Source organism: Lacerta agilis, chromosome 1 (assembly GCF_009819535.1).
Source record: "Lacerta agilis isolate rLacAgi1 chromosome 1, rLacAgi1.pri, whole genome shotgun sequence".
Classification (NCBI taxonomy): Eukaryota; Metazoa; Chordata; class Lepidosauria; order Squamata; family Lacertidae; genus Lacerta; species Lacerta agilis.
In genome coordinates, this window is record NC_046312.1 from 54,689,027 (window position 1) to 54,710,659 (window position 21,633).

A 21,633-nucleotide genomic window follows, 5' to 3' on the forward strand; every position below is an offset into this window, starting at 1 on the left:
CAGCAACAGGGTGGAAAGCGCACCACCACACTGGTCTCCTGAAACATAGCCAGGCCCCTGCTCCAATTAAAACTAGATTCTCCGCTCATGAATCAAGCCAATTCAAAGAATTTCAGATTAGTCATTCACCGGCCTCCTGGCCCGTCTGTTTATAAAGCAATTTTGTTCCATTAGGAGTGATGTTTCTGACAACTGCTCAGCAAGCTCATTAGTGCGCTGTGCATTTGCCTTTTGATGGTACTCATCAGCGGCATCCGGACAACTTGCAGAGATATAGATGTGGTTAACGTACAACAACGGATTCATCAAAAGGGTTCTTTCAAAAAAATAAAAACAAAGGTGCCACATCTGGGTATACTGCCAACATCTCCAGAATGTGCCCACTTGTTCTGAAGGCTGGAACAGGTGCTGCCGTTTTCCAGTTCTGCTTTCAAAATAACTCAGCCCCCACGCATGAAGTCTCAGAGAACTCATTTTATTCAGTGAATATATTCCCTTCACACATGAGAAGGGCCTCCAGGTAACACCAAAGCTACATGAGGAATAGGCATGGTATTGCATTTGCAGATGCTGTCACATCTGACTTCATGAACGATGCCACCCCACCAACAGAAACAGCTTTTTGCATTTTCCGTTGCCACACCAGAAGTCATCCAGAGACACAGTTTTGCTGCATGCCCTATACATGGGAAACTGCTCTAGGATCTACACCAGGGGTCCCCAAACTAAGGCCCGTGAGCTGGATACAGCCCGTGCGAGCCAATTACCTGGCCCCCAACGACCCCTGCCACCCGCGGCCACTGCCCGCTCTTACCAGCGCAGCTGCCCATCTCCGGGTCAGCACAGCACCCGAAACAGCTTGTGTGCATGCTCAAGTGTAATTTCTGTTACACTTCTAGCACGGCGCAGCACCAGAAATAGCTTTTGCGCATGTGTAAAGCGTCATTTCCAGGGCACTTCCGAGTCTGCGGAGGCCCCTGCACATGCGCACACACTATTTCCGGTGCCACGCCGCACCAGAAGTGTGCCGGAAATGACGCATGCACACAAGCTATTTCCAGTGCTGTGCCGACCCGGAAAAAGCGAGTGCACACACGTATGGGCGCACACTCCCCCGCCCTCTGGCCCGCCGCGCTATCGGCGCCGGAAGAACCAGCCCGAAGTCAGGTAAGTCTGGGGACCCCTGATCTACACAGAATGCTTAGATCTAAAATTGAGACCAATTCAGCAAAAAATGTATTTCGGGTATACTGGACTATACAAAGTCTCTACAATAAAGCGTTTTTTAAAGCAACTAAATGCTGGAGGTGTAATGCTGTGAATGTCTCACTGAGGAATCCTTTTTGGTTTGAAGTTGATGTCCATATTAATACTGTGTTGCTGAAACCTCTGATATATGTGGATGTTTCAAATTATATACCAGTGGCATGGGGACTTACAACAGGAAAACCCTATGGTCGCTAAGAAACATACTTCAAGCCTGTAAGGATAAATACTCACCATCTATTATGTAATGGTGTGAAGATTTTAATGCCCTTGCTCCATCTGAATATTATTCTATAAACACCTACTTCGTTTAGATAACATTCAGGCATTTGAGTGGCATATATCCATCTGTACGTGTAAATTAAGATGGATGTATTGATGTTTATTGTATTGTGAATGTTAAGGGACTACTGTATATACTCGAGTATAAGCCGACTTTTTCAGCACATTTTTATGCTGAAAAAGCCCCCCTTGGCTTATACTCGAGTGAGGGTCCCCAGCAGAGGCTGTTTTCAGTGGCGGCGGAGGAATGAACAGCCTGAAAGCAGCCCCATCAGGCTTCTCCTTCCTCCTCCGCTGCCTTTGCCGCTGTTGGCTTATACTCAAGTCAATAAGTTTTCCCAGTTTTGTGGTAAAATCAGGTGCCTCGGCTTATATTTGGGTTGGCTTATACTTGAGTATATACAGTATTTTGTTTTTGTTTCCCCCTTTTCTCTTTCCTGCCCTCTTTCTTTAATAAATTTACAATTTTAAAAAAATCAATTGTCTTTTTTTAAAAAAGAGGAAATGAAATTTTGCAGAACAAAGTTAGCGTATACTGTGTGTTGCCAGAACGTTGACCCTCCTCATTCTTCTTCTTTATGACAAGAGGTGGGGAACCTTCAGTCCATGGGATTAATTAGCCCCACTCGGCTAATTAATGTTTCCTAATTAATCTGTTTCAAGCCCAGCCACGCCCACCTGTTTTATACCTGGTGCCATATATATGACATCAGATGTGGGACAAGTAAATATGCAACTCCCCGCAGGCCCTGCCAATCAATGGTGCCTGCAAAGTCTTGTGTCTGCATGGTTTGCTCTGCAGGTAGAAGAAAACAGGTCACATGCATCAGTGTAATGTCAGGTAACTGACAGCCGGCTGGTCTCACTCATCAAAGGTGGCCCTCAGGGGGAACTAAGGATATGGCTCTCTGGCAGGACCCAGTTCTCCACTGCTGCTTTACATCAAAACACAAGCAAGAAACTTAACTTTCCCTGTACATCACTCATAATATGTGAACAGTTTTTACTTACTCATATAGAAACATGTCTATGTCCTCTTTGTTTTCATGAACATTTTGGCAAAGTGTACTCTTATAAACATAATGCATGTAGGAACACTCCCAAGAAACCAGGTCCCAAGGGAATTTGTAAAACACCTGTTGGATATGAATGCATCTTTTCTCAAAACTTAAGGGTAGATTAGGGAGGCAGGTACACTAGCATGATTTAAAGCATAAACTCTCTCTTGGCCTTCAGCATTGTGCCTACTGCTTGCTAACATTTCCCTTTATCTACTAAACACCAACTGATACCAACTCCCTAGAGAGAGTTGTACCATAGCTGCATTTATTTTTATATCATGGCATTTATTTATTTTTTGGAAGTTGCCCCTGCTCAGAATGAGCCCGCGTGTCCTATTTTGCTTTCAGCATCTGACAAGGTCAGTGCCATGAATATCCATAAGGTTAAGGCATTTGGGGTTAGATGGTTTGTGGGGAGGGAGAAAATCTGCTTGCCAATTCATGGGAGAACAGCCTGTGCCGATATTACCAGTGGCATTTTCTCTGTGCCAGGTCCGCTACAGATCAATGGAATGTGTATGCACATGGAGAACCAATTGTGCTGGGAAGATTGCAAATTGAATTACCGGTACTCGACTGCTCTGCTCTTTGCTGCCGAGAGAGCTCTCCTGTCTGTATTACCTTTCCTTTTGCTGCATACATGTGCATGTGTGTGTGCGCGCGCACACACACACACACACAGAGAGAGAGAGAGAGAGAGAGAGGTTGCTCTGTGGCAACTGGATCAGTGTGTTATGTCAGAGTAAAAAAACAACCCCAATGAGTTTCATGATTAAATCATTCTGGGTCTCTTCCTCTTCCCCTGAGTCTCTAGCTTAAGACACTTTCCTCAATGCAAATAAGGCACTTCAGTGCAATCTGAAGTGTGGGGACAATTGGAAGAATAAAGGTTCTGTCATAAGCAGCTCTCGGTTGCTTTATCACCATTATCATTGCAAAGTCCTGTGAGTAGGTACCAAGGGCGCTTAAATTAAATGTCAAATACAATCAAGCACTGGAAACAAAAAGTGGCGTTGCTCAGGGGGAAAGAGCCTGACAGCTTTGCTCTGCTTGTCAAAAGTGTCATTTGCTTCATAATTATCCGTTTGCACAAATGAATCACCATTTGGCAGCGAATATTGCTGAAGACTTGAAATAGCATGAAATGAATAAGAATTGTTTTTTAATAAAAAAAATGAGTAAGAAAAAGCAATGTGGCCTGAAAAATTTTCTTGATGGTGTTTAGCTCAAGGTTTCGTCACTAAGAATAAAGAAGATAGTGGTTTAACACCTTCTCTCTTCAAAAAATAGTAATTGGGCGAGGCGATTTAGCTATATTCTCATCACGGTAGCTAAAACAGGGCAAGTATCATGAGTGATGAAGACAGAGTCTGCAAGAAAAACTTTTTCTATATATACATTCATGTGTTCGTGGCAGCATATTCAGGGATCGAAATATTTCAAGCTTACAGGAAAAGGCACATAAACCATTTGCAAACTAGCCAGCAGATGTTAAGAAAAATTTAAGACAAAGTTAAGACAAATAGGGTTGGCCCTGAAAATACACATCTCAGGTGTCAAAGGCCAGATTAACACCAAAAGCTGTATAGTGAAGGTTCCAACTACCATATTCTTTTTCAGATGAGACAACTAGAACCACATACAGCATTCCAAATACAGTCGCACCACAGATTTGTGTAACGGCACTATGATACTAGAACATTTATTTTCAGTTTCTTTCCTAATGATCCCTAGCATGGAATTTGCCCTTTTCACAGCTACCACACACCCGGTTGACATCTTCATTGAGCTATCCACCATGACCCCAAGGTCTCATTCCTGTTCAGCCGCTGTGAGTTCAGATCCCATGAGTGTACATGTGAAATGAAGATTTTTTTTGTCTCCAATGGACCACCCATTCACTTTGCATGCTCCTTTTGGAGTTATTCATAATCTTTTTTTCCCCCTTTCTTTTAACAACTGTGAATAATTTTGTATCATCCGCAAACTTGGCCACCTCACATCTCACACCTAACTCTAAATCATTTATGAACAAGTTAAAAAGCATAGGTTCCAATATCAATCCTTGGGGGATGCCATTTTCTACATCCCTCCATTGGGCGAACTGTCCCTGTATTCCTAGCCTCTGCTTCCTGTTACAGTGGTACCTCGGGTTATGTACCTGATCCGTTCCGGGGTGCCATTCGCACCCCGAAAAGTACATAACCCGGACATGCGCAGAAGCGTCCGCACGGGAAAATTCACTTCTGGGTTTGCAGGGTTTGTAACCCAAAAAAACGCAACCCGAAGCGGACGTAACCCAAGGAACCACTGTACTTAACCAGTTCCTGATTCACAAGAGGACCTTCTCTCTTATTTCATGACTACTAAATTTACTCAGGAGTCTTTGGTGAGGTACCTTGACAAAAAAAATTGAAAGCTGAAGTGACATTATGTCAGCTTGGTCACCCGTCTGTATGCTTTTTACACTCTCAAGTCATTATAATAGTTTAGAGAGACAGGACTTATCTTTTCAAAAGTCATGTTGGTTCTGCTTCAACAAGGTTTGTTCTTCAATGTGCTTGGTTATTTTATCTTTAACAATACTTTCCACCAGTTTACTCAGGACAGATGGTACCAGTAACTGCCTGCAATTTTGAGGAGCCATTCCCCCCCCCCAAAAAAAAAATTGGTGTTACATTGACTACTTTCCAGTCCTCAGGTGTGGAGGATGATCTTAGGGAGAAGTTACATATTTTTGTTAGACGATAAACAAGTTTACATATGGGTTGTTTGAGAACTCTTGGGTGAATAGCACCCAGACCTGGCATTTAACCAGTTTTTATTTCGTCTATTAGGCCTAGAACTTCGCCTCTCACCACAATTATTTGCCTCAGTTCTTTAGACTCCATTCCTGAAAAAGTTAGCTCAAGGAACAGAGATTTTATTGTATTTCTTGATTGTTGCTATTATTGCACACTGCCTTGGGATCTATTTTTATGAAGGGTAGTTTAGACATCATTAAAAAAATAAATGAATAAAATAAATGTCACCATGCTAAATCCAATACAATTTTGAGATTAAAACATATAACACATACAGCATCTTCATAAGTGGCATTATTTTCTTATTTAGTTAAGTCACATCAATTCTAGAAACTTTAAATTGACTTAAGATTCTCACGGTTCTTGAAACCTCAGGAGCAAAATTCAATTTTATACATGGAAGTCTGATGGGTAAAAACCACAAGGCATACGTCACATGAAAACAGGATGTTTTGATGCAGTCAGAAATAGATGTTCCAGACAATTAGGAAGGATTCAATGAAGTGAAGTAGGAGGTAGTGGAGCACACTCACACACCTCACTTCTCATCAACTTGTTCAGAAACTGCTTTTTTTCCAGAGCAAGACCATTGGAATTGGAATTGACAAAACAAAATAAAATAAAAAAATCCTTCCAGTAGCACCTTAGAGACCAACTAAGTTTGTTCTTGGTATGAGCTTTCGTGTGCATGCACACTTCTTTCAGTGCATGCACACGAAAGCTCATACCAAGAACAGACTTAGTTGGTCTCTAAAGTGCTACTGGAAGGAATTTTTTATTTTATTTTGTTTTGACTATAGCAGACCAACACGGCTACCTGCCTGTCATTGGAACTGAGTTACACGTGTTTAAGGGCTGAACTACGTAGATATGTCACACTCTATCCAGATAGTACAATAAGAATCCTTGCTTATGTCTCCGACTAGTTTCATTCAAGGTTTTCAGGATCTTAGAACTTTTAATTAAACACCACAAAGGGCTATTTAAGAGTTGGCAACTCTGAAGGAGATGCTGTTTCAGATGCAGCTGCTGGAATGCATCCAAGTCCCATATATAGAGAAAGGCAGCTAGATATTTTACTAGACAAAGCCATAAATCTTCACCCACCCTTTGCACAACCATAATGCTAAAAATAACTACAGTGCCTGTGGGACATCAGCATTTGGATTAATCAAGTCCTGTGATGCTAGCGGGAAATTTGCTACAGGAACAACAGCGCCGGAGGATTTTCGGAGCCAGATTGTACAAGTCAAGGATGCGGCAGCATCCAGAGATTGAGGCAGTTTGTTTCTTTCTTAAACAGCTCTTCCAAGACAATTAAAACCAGCAGAAACAGAGACAATTTCACGCAAGCACATAATAGCCCATTAGACGTGTGCAAGAAAGGAACAGAACAGGGTGGACTGTTAAGATCTGAACATAGTTAACGCCTTGGAGTTACAATCTCATTTACTTATACAGAATACTGGCTATTCAGACGTCCATGTTGAACAGCAAAGCTATCTATAAGAGACAGAGCTTCTTAAACACTGTAAGAGTGCCCTCCTTAAGCACATAAAGGAGGCATTCTGGTCTGAGCCTTCCCAAACATCTCAACACAAGTTGCAGTGCTTGTATTTTTCATCATGCATCTTTTACATTTCCCATGACTTAGGTCCAGGAGGTGGCTAACTTGTGGCATTCCAGACATTGCTGGACTACAACTCTCATCATTCCTGACTACTGGCCATGTTGACTGCAGAGGAAGGGAACTGTGACCTCGCTAATGTTGTTGACCACCAGGTTAGTCACTCCTGCTTTAAGGAGTCAGAGCAGAAACATTTTTGGAGAGCGGGGTGGATAACAGCTCCACTTATTTGTAGCTCAGACCCCTCCCCCCCGCCCCAATTTTTTTTAACAGGAGTCAATGCTGAAGATTCCAACTCCAAATGCATTCTGGGAATAGAAAAGGGAGCCTAAGCCACGGTCAACTGTTTATACATCACTTGGGGGGGGGAGGCACTTGACTTGAGAGTGTCAGTAATGGTTATGAACCACTACCACAAACAAAAAATTGCATCATGTTGCTTGCATGCAGTGCTTTTATTTCTGGGGGTACGCAGGAGTACGCATACCCCTAAACATTTTGTGAATCTAAGCTTGGCCTCACTGAGGGCCATTATTTCAATATGAGTAGGAAAATGAGAGTGCCCCAAACATTTTTTTAGAAAAAGAAGCACTGCTTGTCTGATACAGATTTCATAAATAAACTTGAGAGGGTATCTTCTTCTACAACTGTCCTCTCTTCTTTGTTAATATTCCTCAAATATCACCTATTTTATTTAATATTTTATTCTCTTTTCCAACCTTCATCCTAAGTACAGCATTTGTAAACACAAAATTTAAAACAGCAGTTATGGGGGGGGGGAGCAGTAATCTATTAACACAAGATACAATGGTCAATCGCACCAACTTAAGCAGCAGCTGGTGGGGGGGGGAGGCAGGTTTTCAACTGGTACGTAGAGCTGTACAATGTTGGCACTAACCTAACCTCCAAAGGGATTTTTTCCCACAACCTGGGTGATATTATTGAAAAAGCCCTTTGACGGGTAACCAGTTCCCCAGGCATCACTAAATATACCAGGCTTAATGAAATTAATCTCTTAACAGAAGTATTACAGTCATGGATTAACTGCCTTGCTTTTCACTGATGAATCAAGTAACATTTAATCAGTTGCCAGGCCTAAATCACAATACCAACCCCTCCCCCCCCCCCCCGTACAGCAACTTGTATTTATTAATTCTGTACAGATGGCCAACCTAGTTCAAGAGTGTGACCCATAAATCTTGCATTACACTCTGTGATACTGTATTACACAATTACCGTTCTCTTGACCCTGATGACAGCACTTCTCACTTTGACTTTGAAAGCAGAGTGAAGAGCCCACTTCATAATATTGGAAGGGCACAGACTACGGAAACCACACAGCTCCCATGTTGGCACTCAGAAAGTCCCCCTTTGGAAGAGCACCGAGCACACAGCAGATGCTTAAAAACTCAGATTGGAGGATAGTTTTGGAGAAGGGGAGAAGGGGATGACAGAAGACGAGATGGTTGGACAGTGTTCTCGAAGCTACCAACATGAGTCTGACTAAACTGCGGGAGGCAGTGGAAGACAGGAGTGCCTGGCGTGCTCCGGTCCATGGGATCACGAAGAGGCAGACACAACTAAACAACTAAACAACAACAACTCTGCACTTAATAGCTGACAAAAAGGCATTTGAGCAAATAATTTACTCTCTGAAGCAGGTTAAAGAATTGTAGCAAACCAATGCATAGATTTAGAACTAGATAAATATTAATCTACTTTGTTATAAAACATAATAAACATGCTACCTTGTGAGCCAGGGTGGGGAATCTCTGGCCCTGGTGCATGTGTGCATGCAGAAACATATGACTTTTGTGTGTAACCTATGGTAGATAGGTTGAAGCCACATCCATTGCTCTGCCCACTTTTGCCCTGGGCCTCACTCTGCCTTGGGTTTCACTTACAACTGGTATGCAGACCCCAGGATACATTCCATATGGGGAAATAACTTCACCACCCCTGTTGCAGGCAATCAGCAAAGGCTTAAGAACCAATGTGAATATAAATATAGGCTCAGACTGCACACATTAAACCATGGTTTCTCGAAGAAACCATGCTTAAGCCAAAGGACGTTCAGCAGGCAATCAAAGAAACTATGTACAGGTGGGTAGCCGTGTTGGTCTGCCATAGTCGAAACAAAATAGGAAATTCTTTCCAGTAGCACCTTAGAGACCAACTGAGTTTGTTCTTGGTATGAGCTTTCGTGTGCATGCACACTTCTTCAGATACACTGAAACAGATACAAAGAAACTATGGTTTGTTTCATTATATATCTTTGTTTATACCACACCTACTTCCCACCATCAGCTGTCTCTGTGCCTGATTACCCTTAAGCATCACCCAACAGTCACTGGTGCCTTCTATTCCCACCAGAAAAAATATCCACACTCCTTCGCAGCCTGTAGTTTAACCCTTTTCTTCCGCTTCTTCACTCTACAATCACTTTCTATTTTTCATTCCCCAAACCACCATCACAGTTTTTGAAGTAGCCATATCTTCTCCCCTGTACATTTACTTGAAAAGCTGCTCACATTTAAAGGAGGCACATTCCCAAAAAAATTGTTCATTTGCCAACCAAACCAACCAAGCACCCAGCAGCGGAAATGCCTGCAAAGGAACAGCTCAAAGAAATTCCTTTTAAGTTTTCAGTTCCAGCGCATTATGCAGCTGTGAATTAAAGAAGGGTGTGGCTGATTTGGGGCGGAGGGCCCTGTTCTGAAGCTGTTAGCAGTGATGTCGGCTTCAAGAAGAGCACCAGTGAGCTGCTGAGCGTTGAGAGCAGCATAGTTTTCCAGTCGCTCTCGTCCAGCGTTTCCATTGCTTGATGGACAATTTGGGTGGGGTGATGAAACAAATCACAGATATAACCTACTGTAAAAAGAGAAGCCATGTTCATATGTAACTCTAAACTATAGGTGTCAGTAAGCCAACAACGAACCATGGTTTATTTTCACAAACCATGGCGAGTGTAAGGTCCGTGGGGTGGTTGCTCGCGAGTAACCAGGCAAGATTCCAAACCGTCTTTTAAGAGGTTTATTGTGCATGCTATTTACAGTGCAGAGCTACAAGTTCATGTCTGTATCAGTCACTCGCAGAATCCGGGAGTGGCCCCTTCCGGCTGTGACCCCAACATAAGAATTTCAGTATCCCAAATCTCTACCTCCCCTCCTTACATTTCACCCCTCTGCACACTTGGGGCGCCAGAACTGGCGTGCCCTACTCACCCGCTGAGCGAGGGGAGTGCAGGGTCTCTCCAACATCCCCAGAGCCTCTGCTCTCCAGACTCAGAGCTGCCGGCCCCTCCCCACTGGAGACCTCGCTGTTCCCTCTGCTAGAAGAGGACGTGCTGCTGGTCAAGTGGGGCCAGGGCTCTCTGTAACATCCAGAGAGCCCTTCCACCACCCTGCACTGAGCCGGAAACAGTTCCCTGACAGTGAGCAAACAATGGATAAGGCCCTGTGCTAAGCTATGTTTTAATAGCATGACATGCTAACCAGGTCAAAGGGATGCTGGGGTCCGAAAAAGGCCATTAGTCCACCCCTGCTGCCAGTGCAATAAATCCACTATTAAGGCATCCTTTTATAGTGGCCACACAGTCTCTACAGTACTTCAAAACCTCTAATGAAAGAGAGTTCAGCAAACAATCTCTATCATCAAGATGTTCTTCCTAACATTTAGTCAAAATCCTCTTTCTTGTAATTTGGACATGCTGGTTTCGAGCCTACACTCTGGAGCAAGACAGCCCTTCACATATTTGAAGATGACTCTCATATCACATTATTCAACTGACTGAAATTTCCAACGAACAGGTATCCAACTTTCTGTTTGTAGCTAGATGGGGCTAAAAACCAAAAGCCAGTGCGTAGGCAGCTCCAGGGAATGGAATGGGGCACAAAAGAGTACATCCACCTGGCAGCTGTTGCTGTTTAATTTGTAGTTTTAAATTTTCTGTATTGGTTTGCATGCCTTATGTTATTTCAAGTTGTACTTTTCGTCTCTTACTCCTCTGCGAGCTGCTCTAGGAACATAAATCGATGTTGAAGGTGCAGGATATAAATTATGTAAAGGGGGGGGGGGCGCAAGATCATTGGTTTATTTCAGTGGTGGCCCTGAAAGCCTCATTGCTTTCCATGACCTATTATTTGCCCAGTGCAAATAATCTGGGTTTTTTGCCCCCAGAAGTGCTTTTCATTAAAGTAAAACAAAATGAATTTGCACGTTCAATACATAAACATGTAAACGTTTGGTCCAGAGGGCACTCGATTATGTCTATGTGGACTACTGTACAAGAAAGCCAACAGCCTCATCAACTCATTGAAGTGAACATATTTGGTACCCTAATACAATGATTACTGTTTTGGTGCACCACCACTCCCTCCCACAGCAGGTTGGTTGATAATTATGAACTCCAAAAGTAGATATGAACTCCTAAGGAAATGAAGCCAGTATACCCCAGCAGACCAAGAGTTGGGCCTGAAATTAAGCAATCTGGGCTCAAAGAGAGCCAGTGTGGTGTAGTGGTTAAGAGCGGCAGACTCGTAATCTGGGGAACCAGGTTCGTGTCTCCGCTCCTCCACATGCAGCTGCTGGGTGACCTTGGGCTAGTCATACTTCTCTGAAGTCTCTCAGCCCCACTCACCTCACAGAGTGTTTGTTGTGGGGGAGGAAGGGAAAGGAGAATGTTAGCCGCTTTGAGACTCCTTCGGGTAGTGAAAAGTGGGATATCAAATCCAAACTCTTCTTCTTCTTCAAAGCCTCCCTTAGCCATACAGTTCAGTGGGTGACCTTAGGCCAATTATTATTCGACAGTGGAAAGGTTTCCCTCAGGAGGTTGTGATCTCTCTCTCCTTGGAGATTTTTAAGCAGAGGTTGGATTGCTATCTGTCATGGATGCTTTAGTTGAGATTCCAGCATTGCAGGGGGTTGGACTAGATGAACCACTGATTCTGTGGTCATAGCTCAGCGCGACATTGATTTTCAACTGATGGGCCTAGACCCACTACTGATTTGCAGCCTAATGTGGGTAACAAAAGCAATGCTATCACTACAAAAATGTATGGGTTTTAAATGCTAACCAGCTGGTCCCCAAATCTGTGTTTGGGTTAAAGGTAAGCACTGGGTCTGCAAAGGTGTCCTAAGTTACAATAGGCTTGAGTTGCAAATGTTATGCAAATCTTCTTGGAGGAAGGGCTGTATATGGATGAGATAAATAAATAATAGAAAAAAATCATAACCACAATTATATGCTGTTTAGGGAAGACAATTACGGATTGTGCATTTCAAGCCATAAAATGAAAGCGGGCGGGCGGGGGGAGAGAGAGAAAGAGACTACTTATCTCTAGGCACATATGAAGCTGGAAAAAAAAATTGACTGACAGGCTTAATTAGATCTTAATGTAATGTGCAGATAGTCGTTAGCAAGCATTTTTCTCAAGGAGAATGAAAAGACAAAAAAAAAGGCAGCAGGCATTTTATTAACTTACTCTGGGGTCTGCGCACTTGAACTTTAACCTTTCCACCATATCTAGCATGGCCACCTTCAGGTCCACATGTTCTCTGTTCTGAAAGACAAAGAGGGCAACGGTCATGAGACTCTTTTCAACTCTACAAATGCAACAAGGGTTTCCACAAGACAGCTTGGGGGGGGGGGAGCACCAATCTTTCAGCACTTTCTATTAGCTAAGTTGCTATGAGCCCCTGAATACATTCACTCATTCTTCCGGGACTGAGGTTAAGCAAGCAGAGGTCTCAACGAAGAAGAAATGTCTCTGCCAAGAGCACTGGGGAAACTATTGGAATGAAAATTAAATGCAATTGCACAGGCCAAATCATTCATTGCTTGTGTCACATGGCTCAGCTTCAAGCAAGCTCAAATCCTGTTAGATGCTCAGCATTTTTCACCTCTCACCGAAGTCAAGAAGGCAGCCATCTGCAAGGGGTGACTCAGTACCCTTCAGCGTAAAGGCCATGCTGAGAATATGCTGGGCAATGGTGACCTGGCTCCATGTTTCATTTATTTTCTGTAATTGGTATTGGCCGCCCGATAATTTAATCCTGCACTTCCGTGCTTCCAATTGTAAGATGGAGCAGACGGAAAGAACTAATTAAGGAAGTAATCAAGAGTTCACACTTCAAGAAAGGCACAAAGCGCTTGTGGAATCCTGGGAATATTTGTTACTTTTGCTTGAACTATCCTCTCTCCAAAACTAAATTGCAGCTCATAGCTAAGGGACAGGGAGGGCGCAGTAGTGAAACAAGCAATTCAGAGAGGCACACTTGGACTATTTAGTATTTAACATGACTTACGCTTTACACAATAACTTTTTCTGATTGCCTGAGAAGAGATATTTTGAATTTTATCCTCAGTATTTGTCAACCAAAATTTAAAAGATCCAGCATGATCTCATGAAAAATATTTTAGATTTTTTAGTGTCTACATATGGATGTCATGCTAAACCAATGTTTTATCATGACAGAACAAGATTAGGGTTGCCTCCCCTTGTTTCCTCTTCACCCCTCCAATACAGCTGAGGAGCTGTTCAGAAGCTTTCACCTCCATTTTCGATTAGTCACACCCTGCCGTGTTGTCTGACTCCGGCAAGCTGCGGTTAGTTTTAATGCTAGTTTGTTGAAGCAAGCCAGCTTCAAACCAAGACTTACAAAGCTGGCTTGTTTCCGCTAAGCACAGTTAGACTAATCAGAGTTTAGGGTTTGGACATAACAGTAAACCAAGGGTGAGGAAGCTCTTCAAGACTAAGGGCTGCCTTCCCTCATATGCACCATTCTGGAGACCATGTGCTAGTGGCTGAGAGGCAAAAGTGGGCAGGGCTTGAAGCAAAATAGACTGGAGCAATGGATGAGACTCTTAGCTTTGTGCAGAAGAATACACTCCAGCCAGCGTTTGAATTTAGCCAGGCGCAAGGTGCATTTTGCACCTATTGGCCACCTGAGACCAAGTGAAGTGGCCAGAGCACCAGGAATAGTGCCTGACATCTCCACCATCTGGAGGTGCATTCCTGGGGGGGGGGGGGCATTTAATATTTCACACACTAATATATCCCATCCTGGAGAATTCTATCTGTTATATTTTATCTGCACAATCATAATGAATTATAGGAACCAAAAGGTTGTATTGAAAAATACAACTTTCGAGCTATCTGGCCCCAAAATGGCAACTAGATATTCTGTTTTGGCGACTGTAACCCTGGTTTAAGGAGCCATTCGGCACCTAGCTTATATACAGTGGTGCCTCGCAAGACGAAATTAATTCGTTCTGCGAGTGCTGTCATATAGCGACAATTTCGTCTTGCAAAGCACCAACGGGGGAAGAGCAGTTTGATGGGGGGGGAATCGGAATTTTTTTCGTCTTGCGAGGCAAGCCCATTGACAAATTCGTCTTGCGAGTCAGCCATTCGCTAGCGAATGCCATTCGTCTAGCGGGGCACCACTGTATCTGAGTTTCTAACATTGACTCCAGCCACACAAAAGCCAGAGGTTCTACACACACAAACACACACCCCTCTATCTTCCATCCAGGCAAACAAGATGTGTTATCACAGTCCAAGGACACATTCAGACTTGCAGGCCTGAGGTTCCCCACCCCTGCATTAGGCTGCTGTTAACAAAAATCAGAAGCAAAAGCTTTTGAACTCCTCATCAGTTACACCAGGGAGAAAAAGGGGAGCATGCAGACATTCAAAGAGGATAGGCTTGTTCCATTCATGAGAAACCATGGTTTGTGATGTCCAAACACAGTAAGAATAGGAAACTTTTGCAAATTGTTATTTTGGTGCCTAGATAGTCACCAGTTTTGAATTCTGGCAACCTTCCAATTACACTACATCACTGTAAGCACTTCATCCAAGAAAAACGGTCACCAAAACAACGATCTATTTATACTGGGCTGCTCCCAATGAAACACACTTTCTGTAGTTATACACAATTTGGATACACTTCCTCAGCATTTTCCAACAATGACAAAGGCAATCACTCCCACATCCATGTCCCTAGGAAGGTGCCTGCAGGCTTCAAAAAAAAAAATAGCTTCCTGTGACTGTGAGGCAATACTTAAATACTCTCCTATGTATGGCTAACTCATGCATTGTAGCCAGTAAAAATGAAATCGGCTCCATATGTCCAACATTTGGAAAGATCCAAGTCTAAACATTTGGTTGTGCAGGCTTACATGTTCAGGTGTTTTAGAAAAATTTAATTCAGTAATCTTACATCATTTCTGGCCCAAACGAGAGCACCTTGGAAAGAAAGGTTGTACAAACCAAAACCAACTGTAAGGATTAAATGAGAGCTGCTCTAGGATGTAGTCTAGGTGCATGTGCCAAGTCATTCTTGGTTCAAAATCTACCTTAGTCATGGTAGCTGGCCTGAGGCTAATAAATATTTTCTTAATAGGCTCCTCATCTGCCATACCAGAACAATATTGACTTGGCTTACAGCATTGTTGTAAGGGTTACTGAAATAATGTCTGTGAGACACTTCAAACATTGCCCCCCTTCCACAGCAAGGGATAAGGATAAGGAGGAGGAGAAACAAAGCTAATGAAATAAGAAGTTCAAACTAGCAAGGGAACTTGACGTTTCATCAAAAGATAAAGCTGTTTCAATAAAATCTTGCATCCTGATTGTGATGACCTCAATATTACACAGAGAAACTTCATTAGGCTCAGTGAGTAGAGCATTAGACTCTTAAACTCAAGGTTGTGAGTTCGATCCCTATGTTGGGAAAAAGATTCCTGCATTTCAGGGAGTTGGACTAGATGCCCTCTTGGGGTCCTTTCCAATTCTCTGATTTTTTTCTACCTTGTCCAACCCTTTATTCGCTCTCAACACTGAATCTGCTTGCATAATCAGGAGGGAAATTCAAGATTGAGCTATACTAAGAGTGAGGACTATGGCAATGTCACATGACCATATAAGCATACAACATGTATATCCAGATTAGGCAGAGTTGTATCTCAGTAGGTTTTCCATGTGTCTGCAAATATGAGAATCTCTTGTCTAAATAATATGCACAACATGTCCCCAGCCAGCCTTGTGGAACTGATGTTCCATTTCCAGTTTATTATTGTCTGAACATCACAACTTGTTGCACACAGCACTCAGACATGATACTCTTGATTTACAGACTTGTGGAAGGTAGCCCATGTCTTCTAAATGTGGCATGACAAGCACCTCTTAAGAGGCAGCAGATCAGAAATAAGATGGTGGAATGAGCTGTGCCACCTCAGACTGCAGGTAAAGGTAAAGGGACCCCTGACCATTAGGTCCAGTCGCAGATAACTCTGCAGTTGCGGAACTCATCTCGCTTTACTGGCCGAGGGAGCCAGCGTACAGCTTCTGGGTCATGTGGCCAGCATGACTAAGCCGCTTCTGGTGAACCAGAGCAGCACACGGAAACGCCGTTTACCTTACCGCCAGAGCGGTATCTATTTATCTACCTGCACTTTGATGTGCTTTTGAACTGCTATGTTGGCAGGAGCTGAGACCAAGCAACAGGAGCTCACCCCTTCACAGGGATTCAAACCGCCAACCTTCTGATCGGCAAGCCCTAAACTTTGTGGTTTAACCCACAGCGCCACCCGCGTCCCTTCTCAGACTGCAGGTAAAGAGTCACATTTTTAAAAAATGTTCTTTTGTGTAAAATAACTCCCAAATAAAAATCAGTACAGCACAGAGAACTGAGTTGAAACACAGAACAATTCTTCTTGGTAGTTTACTACTTAAAGGGATATGTCTTCCCAACCCACTGATAAATTAAAAATCATCATCATCATCATCTCCCTACATACAATGTTAAGTACATTTCATTCCACCACTTCTTTCCAATTTACACGCAAAGTGTCTCTCCAGGAGCCAATTTATACACAAGAAGCAAAAGGGCATTTCTTGTGCAAATTTTCAATGCATGCCTTGTCACATTTAAATCCACTTACTACACACAGTGGCCTCCAGTTGGAGAACAGCCTTTACCAAATGTGTCATGGGCTTTGAAGACACTTGAACTCAGGACACAAGGGAGAAACATGCTAAGAGGAAGGCACACTTGGCAAATCCACACCGTGATCAACTCCCGCCCATGAAACCAATGTCCCCACTGTGGAAGGACGTGTGGATCCAAAATTGGCCTCCACAATCACCTATAGACTCACTGTTAAAACCGTGTTTATGGAAGACAATCTTACTCAGCTACGAGTGATTGCCAAAGAAGAAGAAGAAGAAGAATTTTCATATAATATCATTGCATCAATGGCCTAAGCCATAAATCACTGGTGTGACCATGAATGATGTGGAAAACAAACAGCAAAACTAACTTTGCATTACAAGCAAGCCAGCACTCATGGTTTGCTCCTCTTCAAGCAAACAGAAGAAAATTTGTTTGTGGTAACCCATAGTTTGTTTGGAACTGTGACTTACTCTTATGTGTACAAACAGGGCCACTGCCAATACACAAATTGTTACTTGCAGCTTGAAAGTGAGAAGTGCAGTGCAATAGCCCACATGGCCAACTACAAAGTCCTCCTATTATTTATCAGCTGATGAATGGTTTGCATATCACTTTCCCCTGTTGATGCCTTCAGTTTCCACATAAGGAAAAGGAAAGGAAATGGCCAAAGCTGCAAAGCTTTGAAAAAATGATCACAGGAGACCTAACACACCAACCTGGCAATGCTTCTTAAAACTTGTTCATCAGTTTTGTGTGTCATACAAGTATCAATCTGACCAATCCTCTAGATGCCCACTTTCCCCCCAGCCTTTCTGAATACATTGAGGGAAATGAAATATTTCATCCAGAAATAAACAAAAGTTAAAAAAAAGAACTGTAAGGCGCAGTATTCTGCGGGCACACAGTAAAGATGCTGGGAGTTAAAATAAGTCCTGTATCCCCCACCCCCATCTATATGCACTCAGTCCTTTTAAAAGCATACCAAGAACAAGAGGAGTCTGTTTCTCACTAGAAGTTGCAAGCCTGCAGAATACCTCCTCCCCCAAATCTATTTTGGCAGCTGGAAAAGTTAACACCATCATTGAAACACCTACAGTTCTGTGAACAGCTACTGTTTTCTAGGGATCGCCCAAAAACAAAGTGCTTATGTTTGAGAGAAAGCCTAAAATTAGATGTATCAGCTGTTCTTTGGTTTGCATGGGATATTTTGTAACAGCAGACTATGGCAACCTTGGCCTCTCGGTCTCTGTTTCCTTCCTGCACAAGAGGAAATAGACACATTCAGCAAGAGAATGGGTAGCCCCTGAAAGCTACATACTACCGGTACACCAGGGTCAGCAAACTGTTTCAGCAGGGGGCCGGTCCACTGTCCCTCAGACCTTGTGGGGGGCCAGACTATATTTTTTGGGGGGATGAGCGAATTCCTATCCCCCACAAATAACCCAGAGATGCATTTTAAATAAAAGCACACATTCTACTCATGTAAAAACACCAGGCAGGCCCCACAAATAACCCAGAGATGCATTTTAAATAAAAGCACACATTCTTCATGTAAAAACACACTGATTTCCAGACCGTCCACAGGCCAGATTGAGAAGGCGATTGGTTCAGATCTGGCCCTCAGACCTTAGTTTGCCTACCCATGTACTACACAGTCAATAGCAAGTCATTTCTATTCAGTAAACAATAGGTCAGATGTTGCCAACAAGTCAGGATAAGGAAGTGATGTGTTAAAATTGGCTTATAAATCCTGTTGTTTAGAAGCCATTGACTACACTTCCCAGTTTGCATGTAAAAGGAATCTATGGTTAAGTCCAGCTTCTTGATTTGTTTCCCTGCTCGTACAAGGGAGCTGCATGTGAGCACATAGCACATGTGCACAAGGTTCCTTTCATGGTGTACACTTAGCAGATGTCAAGATAACAACAGCTAGTGAGAACTATTGCCTTCACACCCTGTTTGTAGGCAACAGGATAATCACTGCAGGAAATGGGACGCTAGGATAAATGTACCGCAGGGCTCTTATGTTCTTATTCCCAAATACCATTGTATTTGGCAAAAACAAGGAGCAGGAATTGCAGTAGCAACATACATGGTTGTCAGGCAGCAAGCAAGTTCCAAACATAGGGAAAGCAACAGCAAGGGATACATTTTAATTTAATCCAGTGATGTCCAGTGGTGACAGCTGCATAAAGCCAATTCTGAAACCACCTTCCCCGCCCCCTAAATTGACATGACTTTCTCAGCTGCTTGATGGGCAAGAAATCAACATGTGCACCTCTCCTGGGATAGAATTCAGTTATGGGATGAGCTGCTCCCACTGAATTTTTCTTGTAATGGCAATGTGAAATGCAGACAGGCTCTTTCAGGAAGGATGGTAGCCTTAGCAAGAAGTATACCGCTTCCATCTGGCTCTATAGGCATGGTTCTTTACTACCAAGTTAACCCAAATTCCTTACTCATGGAGATTCCCTCAAACTTCTTCCACTACATAGTTCTGGTCAACTCCTTAGAGCTACTTTATAATAACTGAGGATTAAGGCTTGCAGTCTTAGGGTGCAATCCTATACACACTTGGGAGTAAGGTCCAATAAACTCAACGGTGCTCAACTCAAATTAGGCATGCAAAGAATTGCACTGCAAGACCTGTATTGTTGTTCCAGTTTTTTGTACACTGCTTAGAGATTTTTTATTTATTTAATTTCTATACCACTTAATATATTATCACTCAATCCCTGCGGGACATGATCCTCAGGGCTCCCACTTTGCCATCAATGGTCTTGTTGAGGGGGACCATTGCAATCATAAAGTCTGCTTACTGCAAGGAGCTGAAAGGTAATTAACCAATTAACTCTGGTTCTTTCTGACCATAGCGCCACAGAAAACATGTATTCAACAACCTTCTGGTAAACAAAGTCGCTAACAAGGAGTCTGAAAGCACTTTCTGCTTGATCAGCTGGGGAAAGCACTTTTAGAGCCTATTTCATAAAAGGAGAAACGGGCCATCAGAGACTTCCTTGCCACGCCTCCACTTCTGCCACATCCCTTTCCGTTGGCCGCACAAAAGCTCCCGTGACACTCCGAAGCGGCAGTGGAAGGGTGCACAAGCCACAGCACCCAGTCAGAGGGGTGGGACTGGTGAATTCTGCTACCCAGAAGAACGAACACCCGATAAACCTATCCAGCACCCAAACTTCCCAGTGCGCTTATGAACGCGCCTTCCGAAGTGGTCCCCGCCCACAGCCCTTTAACAAGTGCGCTTTCCGGGGTGCCATGCTGCCTGCATTCCAACCAAAGGAGCGCCGCTGGCTTTTGGGCTAGCGCCTGCTCAGGATCCTTACCCGGACGGCTTCGTAGGCGTCGTTGAGCGTGATGATCTCGTGCTGCTGGTGGGAGCCTGACACGGCGCACAGCACGCAGATGATCTTCTCGTGCTCCTTGCAGTACAAGCTGAGGTCTTCGCCGTGCTCCTCGCACTTCCTGCGCTCCGCCTTGCGCTCCCCTTCTCCGACTCCGGGGACCCGCTCCGGCTCCGCGGCCTCCCTGCCCGGCGGCTCCGCAGCGGCCACGCCAGCCGTCCGGTGGGCGCCGTACTTGCGGCTGTGCTCCTGGGCGTGAGGCCCGCAGAAGGAGAAGCCGCAGTCCTCGCAGGCCTGCACGGCCCTCTGCGCCTCGTCTGGCTCGCACACGTCGCAGGTGCCATCTTGGAGGCACTCCTCGTCGCTCGCTCTCCTCTCGGAAGCCATCGTCGGCCGAAGGCAGGAAAGGCCCTTCGCTGGCCGGCGGTGGAAGGGAGCAAGCGGGCGGGGAAGACCAGGACGCCTCGTCGCCTGCAAAGCGGAGCTCGCTCACTTCCCGCGACAACTGTCCAGCCTCGGAGACTTTGAGCTCTGCGCTGCTGTTTTGCTTTCCTTTGCAAAAGCCACCTTTCTTTCGGGTCCTTGTTTATTTCCTGCCAGCTTCTTAGCAACTTTGGGCCAAGATCTAACACATTCCCACCCCCACCCCCACCCCAAAAAATCCCTCCCAGTGCACCCTTTTTTCTTAACGGCACTCCTTGGTTCAGCCCCCCCCCCCCCCCCGCGCGCGCTTTATTCCGCAGCAAGCGCGCTAGTTTCGCTTCTGGGGCGCAGGACCCGTGTGAGTGTGTGTGTACATGCGCGTGTTTAACTTCCTGAGTCACTTAAAGCGGCGATGCTTTTGCTCCTCTGCTCTTGAGGGGCTGGCGTGGCGCGCATCGCGAGCGCGGCCAAGCCATGGTGGTTTGAAAAGGGATTTCCTCGACATATGGGATTCATTAAGGCCTCTCCTTTTAAAAAAGAAAAAACAAAGAAAACAAAATTAAAAAAAGAGATTTCCTCTTGTGGTGAGGAGGGGGGAAATGCGCGCGCGTTTCTGTACCCGGTTGAAAAGCCAGGCGTGTTCATTGGGAGCGGAGCCCCAAGCAGCCTAATAACCGGTCTGGCAATAATCAGCAGAAGCTCTTTGAAGTCGAGAGAATGTTTTCTTTTTCCCACTATTGTACTAAGAGGAGATAAAGGAAAGAAGCAAATTGGCTGGTTCTCTTTCTTGGCTTCAGGGTGCCTTGAAAACTAGGATTTGCCATTCCAATAAGGAAGTTTTTATTTTTATT

General features: G+C 44.1%; 1 protein-coding gene across 1 annotated transcript in view; it reads right to left on the reverse strand.

Annotated features, from left to right (window-relative positions):
- Positions 1-20,987, reverse strand: part of TRIM44 (tripartite motif containing 44) — a 93,013-nt gene extending 72,026 nt beyond the window's left edge. The window contains exons 1-2 of the mRNA XM_033149761.1: positions 20,342-20,987; positions 12,524-12,601 (exon numbers count right to left, since the gene is read on the reverse strand). Coding sequence (XP_033005652.1) covers positions 12,524-12,601; positions 20,342-20,746 — 483 coding nt within the window. The 5' untranslated portion in view covers positions 20,747-20,987. The remainder of the gene's footprint in view (positions 1-12,523; positions 12,602-20,341) is intronic.
- Between the last annotated feature and the right edge of the window lie 646 nt (positions 20,988-21,633).